Source organism: Stylophora pistillata, chromosome 2, assembly GCF_964205215.1.
Source record: "Stylophora pistillata chromosome 2, jaStyPist1.2, whole genome shotgun sequence".
Lineage (NCBI taxonomy): Eukaryota > Metazoa > Cnidaria > Anthozoa > Scleractinia > Pocilloporidae > Stylophora > Stylophora pistillata.
Genome location: NC_142520.1, coordinates 48,039,645 through 48,057,764, shown reverse-complemented (window position 1 = coordinate 48,057,764; position 18,120 = coordinate 48,039,645). Strand labels below are relative to the sequence as shown.

Genomic DNA, 18,120 nt, shown 5'->3' with positions numbered 1-18,120 from the left:
TTTTTTCCTGCACGATCGCCGAATGATGGCTGTAAAAAAAAAAAAAAAAACCTGATCCAAATGGCCAAGAAAGACAAGGGAAATTCATGACGTAGAAAGGAGAACGACAGCTTGAGTATTTTTTATCTCAAAATGCAGAAGAGATGTGTCGCTGCTGGCTGCAGCAACGAAAGAAATTTAGAAGAAGGTATTCATTTTCTCTTCACAAACTGCCATTTTACCGCGACGATCGGCCCGAAGCCAAGGAAAGGAGAAAGAAATGGGTGAATTTTGTTCGACTGAGGCGAGCGAAATGGGAACCATCTCAGTCTTCAGTGCTATGCACTGAGCATTTCAAATGGGAAGATTTCGTTCGTTCAGCAGATTTGGGCGATGTAAAATATCACGACACTTCAAAGCGATGGATGAAGACGGCTGATCTTGGAGTGAATGTTTTCCCTAGTGTTCATGCGAAAGCACTCGTACCAAATACAAACCAGATGCCTATTCAAAGCGATCTAAAAGAATGGTAAGACGAGTGAGATGTACAGTGCTGAAGCTATTTGTCGGTGACCTGAGCTTCTCTCCTTATAGCACTCGATTACAACTGATTTGTTTTGATTTAGATCATGAGAGAGGCGATTACGAGCGATTAAGAGGCGATTACGGTAGGAGACGTTAATCTCCCACACATGAGATTTCTTTGTGATGGATGTCCTCTATAAAGCGTGATCAGGGTGAAAATCCAGTTCCAAATAGGAACAGGCGCGACAAAAAGTCAGACATCTAAATAGGAACAGGCACAACTTAATAGGAACAGGCACGGCATAACATGTATGAGGGGTAATCCCCGCCATAACTGTCTTTCCATTTTATGGCACTGTTTTCCTGTTTATTGTAGCACGTTTCATTTTACTGTAGACGTCTTTTTTCCGTGAAAGGCATATTCCGCAGTTTTGCCCAAGTACATTTTGTACAATTACATCAACTACACCTTAAAGCGTTAACAAATACTGACAGTTGTGACCGATTTAGAATTGCCACTCTCGTAGAATAGGGAGGCTTAATTTTTGCAGAATTCGGCTTCGTGAATTTGTCACAATTGAATCTCTTGAATTTCGCGAAATTCAACTCCCTGGGCTGCGTTGTCAGCCGAATTCCGCAAAAATTAAGCCTCCCTATTCTACGAGAGTGGCAATTCTAAATTGGTCACAACTGTCAGTATTTGTTAGCGCTTTGAGGTGTAGTTAATGTAATTGTACAAAATGTATTTGTGCAAAACTGCGGAATATGCCTTTTACGGAAAAGAGACGTCTTGAGTGAAATGAAACGTGCTACAATTAACAGGAAAACATTGCCATAAAATGAAAAAACAGTTATGGCGGGGATTACCCCTCATAAACAGGGTCAGGCACAGCCTATTAGGAACAGGCACAGCTTGGCAAAGCAAGGAGGACTGGGAACCAAGTTTCCCAGATGGCCCTCTGAGAGGCAATTAAAGATGGCTACCAGAATGCAGCAAGTAAGTAAATGGGGAAGTATTGATCTCTTCTCCACTCGTGTTTTCCAGTGTGCTGAGAAGTACGTTGCAAATGTGTAGTAAGCCTGTGCGAGAAAACGGGTTTAATCATTTATCTCTAAACTTTGATGTGTCACCCGCAATTGTTGGCAACGAATTTTAAGAATACGTTTATATAAAAACATAACCTTAGTCAATCTTGTGAAAAGGAAAAAAATTGTTTCTGTTAGAAAATATAAGATGGATTCTTCAGAATCGAGGTTAGTGAAATTAACCAATCATCTGGCTAAATATTCTGATTAGGATGGAAAAGATGTGGTGCTTACTCACACAATTGCAAGAAGAACGTTTCAAGAAGTCCCAAGATATGTACAAAGTAGAAATCAAAGTGAAGAATGTGCCGACTATTTGCAATGTGAATGTGAAGGGGCTATCAATATCCTCAACATGTCATCACTTATTTACAATATCCCAGTGACATTTGTTAATCAAGCTGAAGAGATTTTCTGAGCAAGCACTACATCTATCTATTCGTGCGTTAGATCACAGCAGGACACGAAAAACATTACCGAAGGACATTACCGGGGAGAGGACAGGACATTACACCAAGGACATTACCGGGGAGAGGACAGGACATTACACGAAGGACATTACCGGGGAGAGGACAGGACATTACACGAAGGACATTACCGGGGAGAGGACAGGACATTACACGAAGGACATTACCGGGGAGAGGACAGGAAATTACACGAAGGACATTACCGGGGAGAGATAGAGTGTACTTCGTTTGGCTAACTGTATTATGCAAATTACAGCAAGCCTCTGATCCCGTCGGAAAGGCAGCTTACCATGAATAGCACCGCTTCGATTGACATTGAAGCGAAAGCGCCTTTGTTTATGAAACAGCCTTGGAGAGAACTACTTAATGATGACAATCAAATGAAGAATGCTGCTCCTCAACACAATAGAATTTAAGTCATGGAACGTTCGCTAAAGGCACGAAAGTAGCAGTAAAGTTGTTTCCACCCACTCGGTTAGGTAAAAAGTTAACGTGAGTTAGATCTTTTTTTCATTTTGTTTCAACCTACATGAGCTGCGCGGGGGGTAGTTTTATTAAATTTTGAGCTGCTTTCGACGACTTGAGCAACAATTTAAAGGAAGCGATTGAACTTTAACTCGGTTGGATAGAATGATGATGATCATGATAATAAAAACACACTTATGAGAATTGTCAACTCTATAGAGGAGAAAACATTGATCAACTATAAAAGAGAGGAACTGTCAGTGGTTTGATTATTCACAACAGTAAAGACACCGCCAGCTCCCAAGGGAAACGAGAAATGGTTCGAGTTTTCGGGTTTGATGTTGTATTTCAAATATCCCGTTGAAAATTAATGAGGAATCGAGCAAAAGGAAAATTCGAGCAAGCTGATAGTGAATAACTGAAAAAATGGGGGCAAAATAAAAAAAAAATCAGATCTTGTTCGAGTTTGCGTGGTTCTTCAGCATATATCTTGAAAAGAACACTTCAACACAATAAACCAAAGATACTTAGTCTACATGATACAAAGCGAGGGCTGCGGAGCAAATCAAAGTAAGAGAGAGAATGTAATTATGGGGTCGTTTGTTAGTTTTAAAGGCAACGCATCGAAAGTTCAAATCAGTGAGGTTGTTTGCTCCAGTACTAGTTTGCTCCAGTACTAGTTTGCTCCAGTACTAGTTTGCTCCAGTACTAGTTTGCTCCAGTACTAGTTTGCTCCAGTACTAGTTTGCTCCAGTACTAGTTTGGTCCGGAGGTAAGTAATGAGAACTTAGAACTCTTTAAAACATTGTGATCGTTACATCTGAAATTCCTTTAAGAGTGTCACAAGCAGTGCCAAGTTTGCTTGGAGCTAACATTAGAAAAACATTTATTTAATTCAAGTGATTTACTTGTGAAGAAATCTCATAGTGCAATCCATGTCTTGATAAAAAAAAATCGTAGCAAAGTTCAAAATAAAAGATTTGATGAATTCATAATGTCATAGTTACACCTTTCAAACTACTCATTATCCATATGCAAATCACAACTCGTCACTGGAACGAAACTCTCCATTGTTAATACCTTTGTAATCTGAATTGCTTCAGGTCCTTCAGGAAAAAGAACAGCTATTTCATCACGATTAGTTTCCATAATTTTGCCGCGGACGTCTTTTACAAGCTTCAAGAAAGATGAATATAACGCAATCTCCCGGTGATTTGCACGAGAGGAAGTCAAAGGTCTCTTTAATTTCCCACTGAGGTTGCCGGCTCACCAGGAAGAAAAGGAAAGATCGTTCAGTCCAATAACGTTTGTATATGGAAATTTTCAAGCTAATAACTGAGAAGATTGTGCCCGTTGGTTCATCAGTGACAGCATTAATTACTTCCAATCTGTACTCCACGGTCAAAGCGAAACCGAAAAAGGAACCTTCGTAATTTTGTAGGCACTTACTACAGCACTTTATTATCAAGGGAAATAAATTTCAGTGCTTAAAATCAATATAATGTTCGAACATGAAAGAGATTCCCTGAAAAAAGCTAAATTTTTGGAAATATATAGTGATGAAATCCTTGTCCCATTTGCTGTACTGCGGGGATACTGATGGTTTTCGCGCGAGTCGTACAAATTGCTAATGATGCAACTGGGTTTTACATGTAGTACTACCGCTGACAAGTTACGATTTATGCTCACAGATCCTCAGCTCCTATTGGTGTTCGTCTTCGTTTTTTTGTTTTTTGTGTTTTTGTTTTTTTGTTTTTTTGTTTTTTTTCAGGTCCGGACGGCTTTGGTACGAGGATGAACATCGGCGAGACAGACACTCCCAACCGATAGACGAACGACCAAGATACCAAGAACGGAGAGACGAAAGAAGATTCAGGGGGAACTGGGGTCGGGAGAGGTGGAGGCGGTGACTGCACAAAGTTGTTTAAAATAGTGTTACTGAAAGTTCGCAAAAGTTTAACTGTCCTCGAGAGAATTTGTATCGTGAATATCCCAAAGGCTCTCCGCTAGGATGCCGCTTGTAGTTTTTTTCAATATGGTTCAAACGTGTTGAGTTGACTAGAGACTTATAGTTCCGGTGGGCTATAATTTTTGTACAAAGCAGGTAGATGTTTTTCCAGATATATAATGCTGTAGAATTTTATCAAAGCGGTTCATGTGTTGTTTTTCTAACGTTCAATAAAATGAGTTGGTCTTCTATTCTTTTTAGTATCTTGGTCTCGCCGTTAGGACAACAGTCCTCCAATATGGAGGTATTATCGTGTTGTTTGGAAACTGAAAGTAAAACGTATCAACTTAAAGGATCTACAGTTTATCCTAGATAAACTTAACTATCCTCACCTGCTTTCACCACATCTTCTCGTTTTCTTTTAACTGATATCATTGTAATATTTGTTTGTTTAGTTCTAAATGCCTATGAGTCGGATTTCTACTCTGAATGAGTTCATGTCTGAGACCTCGGTTAGGACTGGAAACGAATAACTGAAACGTAGAGTCATCTTGTGTTGTCCGAGAACGTGGATGGTTTTCTCTCAAATTACAGGCTTCTTGTCCGGAATAAATTACCAAGGTTGTTGGTTCTTACAGCTGATTATGCTGACCTGAATCAATCGTTCCCTGCGTCATGAAGAGACACGCGGGCGGAGATGGAAAGGTTCAAGCTTTCCAATAGAGCTGCGCTGTGCTCTGAGCCAGAACCCCAACTTTATTTTCCCACAATCGAACTTGAACAAACTTCGTATCAATGAATATGGGTAAAAACGTTTCAGTTCGGCAGATCTAATTGCACTCTTCTCTACCTCCTCATGGAGTTAAGTCGTGAAGACTAGCATCTGCATTTGCTGAGTTCTTAAACTCCTATACCGGATTCTCATGTACCCTCCGATACTATCCATAAATTTTCCAACAAAACTGTTAATGAGAATACTCGAACTCATCAAGTAGACGTTATCTTGATTTGACATCAAATTCTCGTAACTAATTTACAAGGAACTGTGCAGTATCTAGAAAGGAGAATCAAGAATTAGATCTTGGATTGTTAATCAATTTTTGAATCATAAAAGAGGGTTTGAAAGGAAAAATTTCTTAGCGCACCAAGCGCTCGTGCCAGTCCTACTCTTCTCTGCGGGGGATAAATTCCTCAACTTAAAGTATGGGCCTAAACGGCTTTTTCGAATCGGTACGATACCGAGTACGATATTTACTTTTTTCTTCAATATCGATATCGATACCGATACTGTGACGTCACTGAAATGAATATTAAGTCACGTGATCTGATTGACTAAATGAAGGCACCGTACGATACTTTGTTCAGTTCTCTATGGTAGCATCAACAAGACAGTCGTACAAGTCAAAAATTTCAATTCATTGGAACTAATTTTTAAGTTCCCGAGGAAATGAAGAAGAACTGCAATGGTACAATCTCTTCTTTCTGTATCAAGCAATATGCAACTTTCACTTGCATTCATGATCATGAGGCATACAATGAAAGGTTACCAGGCACGGCACGGTTCACTAATAATAACCAAACACGAATGCCCGACTTGTTATGGATCCTGCGCTTCAATACTAAACACATCAGAGACTCCCTGGTATATATACAGGACCATATGCAGAGGTGGCATACTTTAGAACTATTTAACCTTTCTCAGCGCTTTTCTCGCTCGAGGTTATTCTTTGGTAAGCAGGCGTAGTAGTTTGCATCTCATTTTTGTTACTCCAGATATCTCCTTGTAATGCCTGGACTGTTGTGGGTCGTGATTTTGTTGTCGTTATATAGAGTATGTAGAGTGACTTTACATTTACAGTCAAAAATCGGGTCCTATTTCACAGTGAAATGTTGTCTTAGGGAATGGAAGAAACCGCCACTTTGATCGGTGCACTGCAGCAATCCAACCACAGCAGCGCACATGCACGATCTCGAGCCCGGGGTCTTTTCGGCTACTTCTCAGCGGTTAGTCGCAGATTAATGCGGAGGTAGGTCACGTGAAGTATTGAAATTTGTTATGGGTAGTGGCTCATCCTTACTCAACTTTCCTTTGCGTGCATTCCGAGGCGAAACTACGAATTCAGCATTGGGAGATAATTCCCAAAACTCCGAGTATTCACTGCGAAAGTTAACGTGGAAGATGTTTGTTTATCAGAGTCGACAAGTATACCTGTGATCGAGTTGTTATCGTAAACAAAACTATGTGAAAAAGGAAAGAGATTTGAGTGCAGTTACGCGGTGAGTCCTTGATGCTTCATGTCTCTTGCCTGATACTTTTCCATCTCAGTGTTGCTCCGATAATGAAAGCATCTCTATTCTGAGTTATTAATTGCTCGGATTGTGCAAACAGTAACAAGTTGTGTGGGGGGTGGGGAAGGAAGGGAATTCATGTAATGGCTCAAAAAGTTAGCCATGATGCCAAAGGATGTGAATTTTGACCCTTAATGTACCAGTTGGCTTTCGATCTACCCACTTGTGTCAAAAATCGCATTATATTTTGTATACTCTCTGAAATTAAGGTTTGTAATACACTTTGTTTAAACCCTCTGTGTGTATGTCCTCTTTATATTCTTCGTTTTCAGCCACATCACGAAATTTTGTAACGTAAGTCGCGACCGCCATGCTAGTGGACATCTGTTAAAGTAAATATGGCTTCGGTAGACGCGCCTTCGAGCGAAAGTGTTCCTTTTTCGGAGAATTATGGCAGTCTTACCGGTTTGCCGGTTCTGCTAAGGCCAGGTATTGAGTGGAAGTTCTTATCTGTGGATTTGATCCATACACGTTAAAAAAAATCGGAGTGTAGCGAGGATTTAGTGGATTATCCTAGCGTGGAATATACCGACATTGTGAATTATCTGGTACTCCAGACCTCGTGGATAACCGGGCAGCAAATGAAAGCGTATAAGTCATGCGTGGGACTTAGAACAGAGCCTGATGGAGAATGGATTTGCCCTTCATGTGCACCTTGAAATTGATTTGCAAAAATTTGGAATTGCTCTTATAAAAATGTTGTTGATGATGTCCAAAGTTATTCAGTTCTTGCATTTATTTGTTATGATACCTTTTGATTACAACAGGAATATTTTTTTAGCTACCTATACAAAAAATGTTAACCCCTTCATTAGCCACTTTAGGCATTTTTATCGTTGGTTGAATGTTTTATTAGTATTAGGAACCACCATAATTATTAATAACTACACAAATTTAATTCAATTCCGTTGACTGTAAAGTATGGGTTAGGCCTAAAAGTTATTTTTCTTAACTTAGAAACTCCTTGATGAGGAAATTGTTGCTGAATTAAACATCACATTTTCTCAATGATACCTGATAAAATATTGATACTCTCACAAAGGGTCTAAATACTCTAATTAAAAGGCACAGACACTCTGATATATTAGTAAGGGCACAGCAAGTTACTGCAATTTTGTCTATTGGAGCCAAGTCATCACCTTGCCCAGCTGTCACCAGCTGAATAGGGAGACTTTTCTGTGAGATATTTGTCACTCACTCTCCCACCCCATGCCTCTGAAATGAATGAGATAACACCTTGTGGTGTTACACCAATAAGAAACTTTATAGTATTGTGATGTTTATAATAAGACCAGGTCATTGCCCTAGCAATTAGCGTTAAATCCAATATTAATCAAACCAAGAAATTTATTGACTGTAAAATCCTTAAACATCGATTCAAAAATGTTTTTCTTCAAAAACCTATTTCTACCCGAAAAGCCACATGGGACAAAGCCACCACCAGGCAGTTCCCAGATGGTCACAACAATTAGGCCAGATGGTCTTTCCATAAAGATCTCAAAGCAGTCAATAATGACGGCAACTCTCTTGCAAAAATTGTGTTGGAAAACTGCAGGCATGGTGGCTTGCAGTTCCTCATGCTTTGGCCACTGGATTAAAAACTTTAGTCTGATAGACACTACATGTGTCCACTTGTCAAAATTCTTGATGTGGTTGGCACAGATATATTGGAACGAAAAGCTAAATCCTGCAATGGAGAATTGAGTTTAAGTCTAATTAAAACTTAAGAAACTCTTGAAACTGGCCATGTGCATTTTGGTTGGTTACTTTTAAGCGAGGAGCAATAATATTAAAAACATGCATTAAAAGGGAAAATGTGGGGACTCCTGTATAAAACTTGGTTTTTTCGTCATTATTTGTAAAGCTTTCCATAGTTAACTGAAGAGACAGAAGCTGTTCCTTTGTACTGCTTAGCTCATCAGTGATGTGTTGCAAGTAGATCTGCTGTCTGTCCAGTTGAGCCATATCAAGGTCAGTCTGGTAGCATCCCTCTGACAAAACCTATTCTTCAGTATGGCAAAATTGGTCATGTTTATCATTATCATTACAATCACTGTTGTCAGCAAGGTTAATGGCATCAATTGGACATGAACCTGATGTGCCATCATCAATGGGACATGACCCTGAAGTGCCATCCTCAATGGGACATAACCCTGTTTGCTTCAGACTTGTAGCTTGATCACATTGCGAATTCGACCATTCGCCTTAGCTGCATTACCTGCACAGGGTCAATATCATTCTGCGATTCCATCCACGACAAGCATTTTTTGAAACATTGCATTGCCTCTTATGTCAATACTAGTTTCTTGTCCTTGCCTTCATCTTTCTCATTGCTACATGCACTTTAGCTTTCCATCGAATCTCCCACAACAGTGGCTAAAATCTCTTCATCAGACATTTTTGGTGCTGTCGGAGGTCATTTTCCAGATTAAGCCAGTCTTTCACACTGCAAGCATTAGGCATTTCCTCATTGTCAAGTTGCTGTACATGTTCCAACCTTTTGACCATGGACTCAGCGATATTATTCTTTCTGAATTTGGGCTGTGAATTTGACTCACTGTTGTCTGAATGGAGTTCCTTCATACCAAACATCTGAAAGCACATAAAATGCATCTTTCACGGTATAAAGCTTTGCGATGTCCTTAATGCTTTGAATTTGATCAATGTCTTAACTGCAAATTACTATCTGAAGAAGTTTTCTCTTGTATTGATTCTTCATCGCTTGCAGGACTCCTTGATCCCTTGGCTTAAAGCATCTCGGCTTCACAGATTTCCCAATAAGAGCGGGCTTTAGTTTGTGAGTTCCAGTAGTATTTGTACAGCCCAGCACAGTTAAACGATACTTTGCTTTTTTGAATCCTGGAGCAGATCTTTCACAGTAGGAAACAAGAGTTCTTGTTCTTGCTCGTGTGTTTACATAACCCACATGGAAGAAACTAATCAAGCATGAAATTCTCTTGGCAACAAAACAACTAAGCCAATCAGATATCAGCTGAACACATCAGAATAATTATTTCTCTGTCTGGTCACACTTGTGAATTTTGAAAAGCGCGTAGGATAATGCGCTGTTTCAACAGTCTTTTGAAAGGATTATTGGGCTTTTTGCGCCTTCGAGTTTTCAAGATCACAACTAATTAATATTCATGAAAAAATTGGGACCAGAGAAAAAAGTCCACATGATTGAATAGTCCTGATAATCGAGGTTTGACTGTAATTATTTCTACAAAAATTTGAATTTGTGAGTCACATGCAGCCACTTTCAAAATCATGTGCAATCCAGCATAAAATTTTACTAGCATGAGCTCAATAACTGGGAATTCCATGTCATTCTTTGTTGGAACTTGTCCTCGTCTAATGATTAATTTTCATGTGACAGAGTCACTAGACACATATTTTGGAATAAACTAGAGGCTCTTATTTTTCAGTATTTTTCTATGTTTTATCGTAATAATTTTTCTAATTTTTAGGATGCGACCTAGTGATCATTTTGGAATGTAGTATATCATGCTGTTAAACAGATATGCGCAAGTTACACCTACTTGTAAGACGTGATTTCTTGGGCGCCATTTTAACTAATTTCCTTTTGGCAAAATTATCTTGTTTGTTTTGATATAATTATCACATTTCGATAAGGAAACAAGTACAGGATGTCCTTACCGCACGCTGCAATTTGGAAGGGTGAAGTTTTGGCAACAAGTTGTAGAATCTTAAGAATGTTGTCCTGTGCTTGTTCGTTCCACATAAATAGAGGCTCTTGTAGTTAGTTCTTCAGTTGGTTATTTTGAGTTACATTGGATCACCATGAGGACTTTCTTTTGTTCTAGGGTTACTGTATTCTGCTAGTTATTCCCATTTATTTATTTATCTGTTTATATATTTATTTGTTTATCTATTTATTTACCTTTTTGTTTAATTTTTTTTCTGCTTTTCTTTTATTATTATCGTTACTTAGGTTCAGTTTGGCCTCAATAAAGTATTTTAGAAGTTTATTCCTTGAATCCTTCTCGTTCTTGCGTGACCACTCATTCCGTCTTGTTACATTTATTTTCAGTTGGACCAGTCTTTAGTGGCTGAGTACCTTTTGAGGCATTAAACAATATCCAGTTTGGAGGTAGGCCTTTACTGGTAAATAAAAGTGGTATCATACATGTATACTGCTCAACTTCCGGCAACTGCAAACAACCTCCTTTGCAATTCATCTTAGTTTGGAGTAATGCATGCTGGCTCTTAATCTTCCTCTCTATTGCTATCAAAAGCACATTATTCTTTCTTTAATGTTTTGGCTCATTAATGTTACTCGCATTATTTTTGATGATTCATGACTATTCATGAAAGTGGAGGTGGTTAGTGATGGATATTTGCTGCACCATGAAGTGGCAATTGAGGTAAATATGCACCACTAGCTATTAACACTGAGGTGAATTAGTTTTTTTATGAAAGAGTGAGATAATTCAACAGGATGATTTTAAGAAATTTATCTCACAACAATTACAATATTTGGACACAAATCCTATGCAAATTGCCTGGAGGTCAATAGCAAAAGATATTCATAGTTTCAGTAGCCACCAATCAGAGTGTCTATTCAGTGTTATCCATGGTTTTAGTATCTACTGAAATATGTTAGTTCTGTTTTTCTGGGTCAGCCTTGCCTTGCAGCTCAATAGCCTTTCTTAATTCTAACCCTATAACCCTAAGTGCTGATTTTAAGTTAAAATGAAGTTAGTACTGTACTAAGTGGCCCACTCAGCTGGAGCGCATCTGGGTTTTTTTTAGTTGGCATGAAGCAATTAAAATTATATCATTACTCCCATCCTAGATGGGATGAGAGTCCAAGGCAAGTTTACTCCTTAGCAAGAACTTAACACGTTCACATGGCCAGGGGCCCGTCTCTCAAAAGTCCTGTTAACTTAATGGGCCCGAAGCCATGTTCTAGAATTTAGAGTAAAGGAGAGCAGGTTTTGGTACCCAAACCAGTCCTTTTTTGTTTCTTTAGCTGGATAGTTTGTTGTATCATCTTCAAAACTTTTTTGAAATCCACATCTTGAATGAAACCAGAACAGCTTTACAGGCCTGTTAAGTTATTCGGACTTTTGAGAAACGGGCCCCAGGTCTGATCCCAGATCTCTCTGCCCAGAGTCCAGTCCATTCCAATTATAATCTGTCTTTGAAAAACACCAAGTTTAGTTTTAATAGCATCCTAAAGAGGGCCTGGTTGAATCATTGTTTGTTTTCTATTAGGTGATTGGCTAATTTTGTTTTGAATAGCTGAGAAGTTCAAAAAGGTGCAGCACTGTCCTGTATCAATACAACAGAAATTTAACTAAATACTTTTATGCAATTGTCACCATTGTGTAAAGTGTTTTTTTTTTTTAACTAAATAAATACCGGTATTTTTTTAAAAAGCACAGGAGCCAGTAAAAGACAACAAGTCATTCAGGCTTGTAGTACTAGTGGATCAGTGGTATGGAAGAGGAAGTTGGAAATAGGGAACATGAAGGACAACACTACAGGGAGCTGGGAGATTCCTCTTTCAAACTGAAAGATTACAAACAAGCAATAGAGAATTATGAACTATCCTTAAGTATTGCTAGGGAAGGAGGAAATAGGGTTGCAGAAGGAGAGTTGTATAAGTCTCTTGGAGAATCCTATCACGGCCTTGACGATTACAAGCAAGCATTACAGTATTATGAACTATCCTTAGGTATTGCTAGGGAAGGAGGAAATAGGGTGGCAGAAGGACAGTTGTATAAGAATCTAGGAGATTCCAACTGCTTACTTATGGATTACAAACAAGCAATTATGTATTATGGACTATCCTTAGGTATTGCTAAGGAAAGAGGAGATAGGGTTGAAGAAGGAAGGATGTGTAAGTCTCTTGGAGATTTCTATTATGGCCTTGGTGATTACAAACAAGCATTACAGTATTATGAACTATCCTTATATAATGTCAAGGAAAAGGGAAATAGGCATTTAGAAGGAGAACTGTATAATAGTCTGGGAAATGTCTACGAAGAACTTAAAGATTACAAACAAGCAATAGAGAATTATGAACTATCCTTAAGTATTGCTATGGAAGTTGCAGATAGAACTTGGCAAAAGGAGCTGTATGAAAATCTAGGATATGTCTATACAAACCTTGAAGATTTCAAGCAAGCAATACAGCATTATGAACATTCCCTAAGTATTGCTAAGGAAGAAGGAGATAGCACTGATGAAAAAGCATTGTCTAAGTCTCTGGGAGATTCATATTACAGCCTCTGTGATTACAAGCAAGCAATTCAATATTATGAACAATACTTAAGAATTGCTAATAAAGTAGGACGTGGTGTTATTGAAAGACGTGTGTACAAAAATTTGATTGCCTGCTATGAAAGCCTTGAAGAACATACACAAGCAATTGAGTATGAGGAACAGTTATTTAGTGTTGCTGAGGAAGGAATGAAAGGAAAAGGTAAAGAGACAAGGCATTTGCAGCTGAATGATCTCCAGTTCATTGGAGAAGTAAAAGAAGAGGAAATAGTCAAACAACCACATTCACATGACATGCAAGGTACTTATTAATTGGGTTATGTAATTTACCAGTGTGCACTTTTTTAACATAAATTTGATGATTTTTGTTCACTCTCTCTTTTATTGTTTGGGGCACTTAGTCAGTGTTTACTGTAAGAATAAAAAACATTGAAGAATTGGCTGTTTTCTTGGATGGAGTAAGAAACTGAGAAAAACAACTCATTATCACCAGATCAATTTCTAAAATTTTGTTAAGTGGAAGATTTCTATAATATACATAATACACTATGATATGTGTTGGGACCAAATTGTGCAATTTTATTCTTCCATCATTAATGGTTATCATTCAAAAAATCTTTTCTGTCCAAGAATAGTCACATTATTTATAATGGTAATTGTACTGAGTGGAGTGCAATTTGGGCTGAAATCATACGTGTGATTTCAAAATGGAACGAGTGCACAGCGCGAGTTTGATATGAAATCACATGTATGATTTCAGACCAAAATTGCACGACACGAGGTTCAATTACCACTTTATTACATCCATTTTGAAATCACCCGATTACAGGACTTGGTCAATTCAAATATTTTATTGATGCAGTACTGAGCCGGTTTTTAAATAAAAAGTGCAACCGAAAATGCTTTTACATCTTATTTTATATGCAAAACAGAAAGACTTTGACATCATGTGTCAAAATTTCAGTCAAGCGTAAAAATGATGCGACTTAGAGTAAAAAATGGTGCGATTCGTGAATAAATCGCACCCAATTAGAGCCAATCAGATTACAGGGACCACCAATGATTTCAAAATGGACATAACTCAAGAAGCTAGAAATGCTCTCGGCTATCGCCTCGAGCGACTCTTACGCTTCTTTCGTGCTTAGCAACCTCCTGCGTGCATCCATAACTCAATAGTATACGCTGCGGTGTTTACCATTTGTTTTATAACCTAACATTGATACATTGTAGCTAAAGAGTTCCCTTTTATTTAACAAATCTTATGTGACCAGAAAAAAACAAGCGCACAGAAAACTAGCCTTTGCATTTGCTCACATCAGCAGCGTACACCCATGGGCAAATAGGGGATGCTAAATTGACCAATCAGAGTGCGTGCCGTGCTTTACTTTGGTTATGTTATAAATGCTAAAGGAATTGCTAAGAGAGGAGTGCAGAGAATATTGATACTAGTATTAGGGTGTAAAGGGTTAATGTAATATTGGTATCTTTAAACTTATTCAACTCTAAAACACAATAAAGTCTACTTTGTCTTCTCTAGTACCCCCTGAAATCAAAGGTAGAGGATTAAGAGCAGAACTGGCTTATAGAAAAGCACTGCAGTTTGGAAAGGTCAAAGTCTACCATGCCCGTATCATGCTGATTGGGCAGGATCGTGCTGGAAAGACAAGTCTCAAAAAGTCTCTTTTAGGTTTGCCATTTGATCTTGAAGAGCAGAGTACTGTTGGAATTGAAGTAGACCGTTCATCATTTAAAGTTGAGGTTGATCAGGTGAAGAACTGGCAGCGCACAGCTAAGAAAGAAGGTGTATCTCAGTTTGCAAGAGAGTTAGCAAAACTAGCAGCTGGTGAACTAGAAAGTGAAGAAGCAAAGAGGGATTTGACAGCTCAAAATAAACCAAAGAAGACAATATTCTGCAAAACTCAGGTTGGTGAACTGGATGTTCTTAAACCTGTATATGTATATATAACTCATGGTGAAAATCAATGGAGAGTTTCTGGATCTTAGAAACACTTTTATGCATTCCAGTATATATTGGAGGAAAATTACGGTGTGTTGATGAAAGGTTGTCCTCAAAATTTCAAAGTCCCTTCTTTTAAGGCTTCCTTCGCAATTTCCAGATCAAATTATTGAACTTTTGGGTTATCTATATATATCTACATACTGGTATGTCGAGTGCCTAAACAGTTTTATACATAGTATACATCTATAAATGTGTGCTAGTATAGGTACACACAGAGTTGAACAGCAGTTTCTGTTAAATATTATCTAGGTTTTTCAATGTATCAAAAATCAAGTTCTACATTGTGACTTTTTTAGATTTCAATAGGATGGTGTGTCGGTTTAAAAAAATGTGAGGATGGAGAACTTCTGACGTGAAAAAGATAAATAATTTAATAAAAAACGTTTCGGTCAGAGACCTTCTTCAGTTATTTACAACTTTTGAATAAAAAAAGGAGAAAAAGTTGTAAATAACTGAAGAAGGTCATATCTATATATAGCTCTTTGGCATATAAAACTTTGCTTTCATGTCCAAATTGAGCACTGTGGGGTGAGTCATTGCCACTAGCATTGTGCATAGCTCACTAGGCTTTCCTAGTCTGAGTACTCTGGAAAATCGACTATCAAATTAGGTGGAGGAAAGTAAAACAAGCTAAGTCGTATTCAAATGTCAACAAAAAATGTAATCTTTGCCTCTGGGAGAAATATTTTATAATTTGTAAGCCAGAAATGTTGTCACTCAATCGAAGGAACGAAATGGCATCGACATGTAGACACTCTAAGAAATTCTTGTTAAGTAACACCTTTACGTAATTTAGATTCACTTGACCGTTAAGCACTTTTGGCGCGCAGACACATCTTGACACGCCATTTTTCAAATATGTATCTCTTAGCATGCAACTGTTATTGTTGCCAGTTGCCTGATGATTGCTTCGTTAGAAGCATGAAACTTCGAGAAGCAATTAAATGTTTTTGAACTAGTCTGACTCCAGAAACTCATCTTTATTCACTGCCCTGGTCAAGCCATCGAGCACTTTTATAGCAGATGAAGTCTTCATTTTCAGTTACTACTGGTAGTTATATATATATATATAACTAACTGCAGACAGTACAATTGCACGACACGACTATCCTAGTAGAGTGCTCAATTTGGACATAAAAGCAAAGCTTTGTCATGCCAAGGAGCTAATTGTCTCACTGCAGACAGTACTGTTTCGGCCTTCTGGGCCCCATCAGTGCAATGCTAATTCTAGGATGGGGGTGGAGCTATAAGGCCACCCAAAATGATTCCACATTTGTGGTACCATTTGAGCCATGCCAGAGTGCTCAAACATGGCAGATAGTACTGTTCCGGCCTTCTGAGCCTCATCAGTACTGCACTGAGATAAAGCTATATAGCCACCCCAAATGATTCCGTATTTGTGACATCATCTAGGCCATGCCAGAGTGCTCAAACTAGTAACTAGGTAGCTTTGCACAATTGCATGACACAACCCATAGGGTGCTTACTTTGGACATGGAAGCAAAGCTTTGTAATGCCAAAGAGCTTTACCTAACTGCAGATAGTACTGTTCTGACTTTCTGGGCCTCATCAGTGCAGCTGTGAACAGCTATCTCATTTGGCTTTCAGGAATCCCGAAATAAGTCACACAAACGTAGAGAAAAGGATACACTGGCTAATCATCAATCTGCACCTGAAACACCTCAATCAAGTATTGATGCATCCACACCTCCTGAGGAGTTCACAGAACACCTTATTCAGTATTTGACAGGTTTAAATCTAAAAGGGGATAGCTCATCTACAGAACCAGTTGTAGATGTTGATGTATGGGACCTAGCTGGTCAGCATCTCTATTATGCCTCTCATCCAGTGTTTTTCTCCATGCGAGCACTGTATCTATTGGTTTATAATCTTAGCAAAGGCTTAAACAACACTGCTGACCCATTTGTTAGACAAGGTATCCATGATATACGTTTGGAAAATCCAAATGGAGAAACAAACTTGGAAAATCTTTTGTCATGGTTAGCATCAGTAGCTGCTATCAGTCCAACACAACAAGAAGCAGGAGAGGCAGAAACTCCATATTTGCGACCTCCAGTGTTGATGGTTGGAACACATGCTGACAAACCATTTCAGGACATTAAAGAAATGAAAATTCAAATTCAGAAGGAACTTTCTGGAAAGGGCTTTGCAAGACATGTGAACACCCAGTTTTTCTCTATAGACAACACCCAGTCATTGTCAGATGCTGGAGTTATTAAACTTCGAGAGGAAATACTGAAAGTGTTGAAGTGGGAGCCTTATATGGGAGAAGAGGTCCCTGTAAGGTACTGTGTCCAGTATAAGAATACTGACTGATAATTCATTATTAATTAAAAGCAATGCCATTATTTTTATTGCCAATCACCTTACTGGATAGCAGCAGTGATTTGAAATGAATTCAACTGTGGCTTCCAGTGCTTCAGACTAAAGCTAACAAAGGTGATCCATGGAGAATTTCGATTGAATTCATGGCTCAGTTCCCATAATTAGATTGGCAACTTTGTGAGAACCCTAATAATAGTAGTTGAATTTACACTGTTAGGTTACCGGTAGATACTGTTTTAATTTGCCAATTCTCCTGGATTATGGGGAACATATATAGTGATTCCCAGTATGTGAGAGTGGACCAGAATTAATTGCCCAATTAGTAATGTAAGGGGGAGGGGGAGATTGTGATGTGCAAATAACCATCTCCCAATTTCAGATTTTCAGAATTTTCTTATTTATCTGGAATATTTCCAGTCATCTATATTGGTGCGTGTACAGTGACTGTGGGGGGATAATATAGAATGGGATGAGACTTTAGCAAAGGACATTCCACAAGGTGGCTCCTCTTGTCCACTGTTTCCAGGTTGAATAGAAATTTCAGATGTTTGTTTTTTGTGGAGAGAGAAAAATGGAAGGACCTAGAGGAAAACCCTCAGAGCAAGGATGAAAACCAACAGCAAACCTAACCCACCTGTAACACCAGATCTGGGAATTGAGCCAGCAGGGCCACAGGGGTGGGGGGT

At 38.6% G+C, this 18,120-nt stretch overlaps 1 protein-coding gene across 11 annotated transcripts in view; it reads left to right on the top strand.

Annotated features, from left to right (window-relative positions):
* The first annotated feature begins 6,534 nt into the window (after nt 1-6,534).
* LOC111336388 (uncharacterized) overlaps nt 6,535-18,120 on the top strand; it is a 31,255-nt gene continuing 19,669 nt past the window's right edge. For 7 of the 11 annotated variants that reach the window (XM_088748017.1, XM_088748014.1, XM_088748012.1 and 4 more), the window contains exons 1-5: nt 6,535-6,747; nt 10,871-10,930; nt 12,223-13,369; nt 14,606-14,991; nt 16,697-17,394. In XM_088748017.1, the coding sequence (XP_088604143.1) occupies nt 12,283-13,369; nt 14,606-14,991; nt 16,697-17,394 (2,171 nt within the window). In that variant the 5' untranslated portion in view covers nt 6,535-6,747; nt 10,871-10,930; nt 12,223-12,282. Of the gene's footprint in view, nt 6,748-10,597; nt 10,931-12,222; nt 13,370-14,605; nt 14,992-16,696; nt 17,395-18,120 lie in introns of those variants that run through there. The other 4 variants (XM_088748009.1, XM_088748010.1, XM_088748008.1 and 1 more) reach the window with 4 other exon arrangements.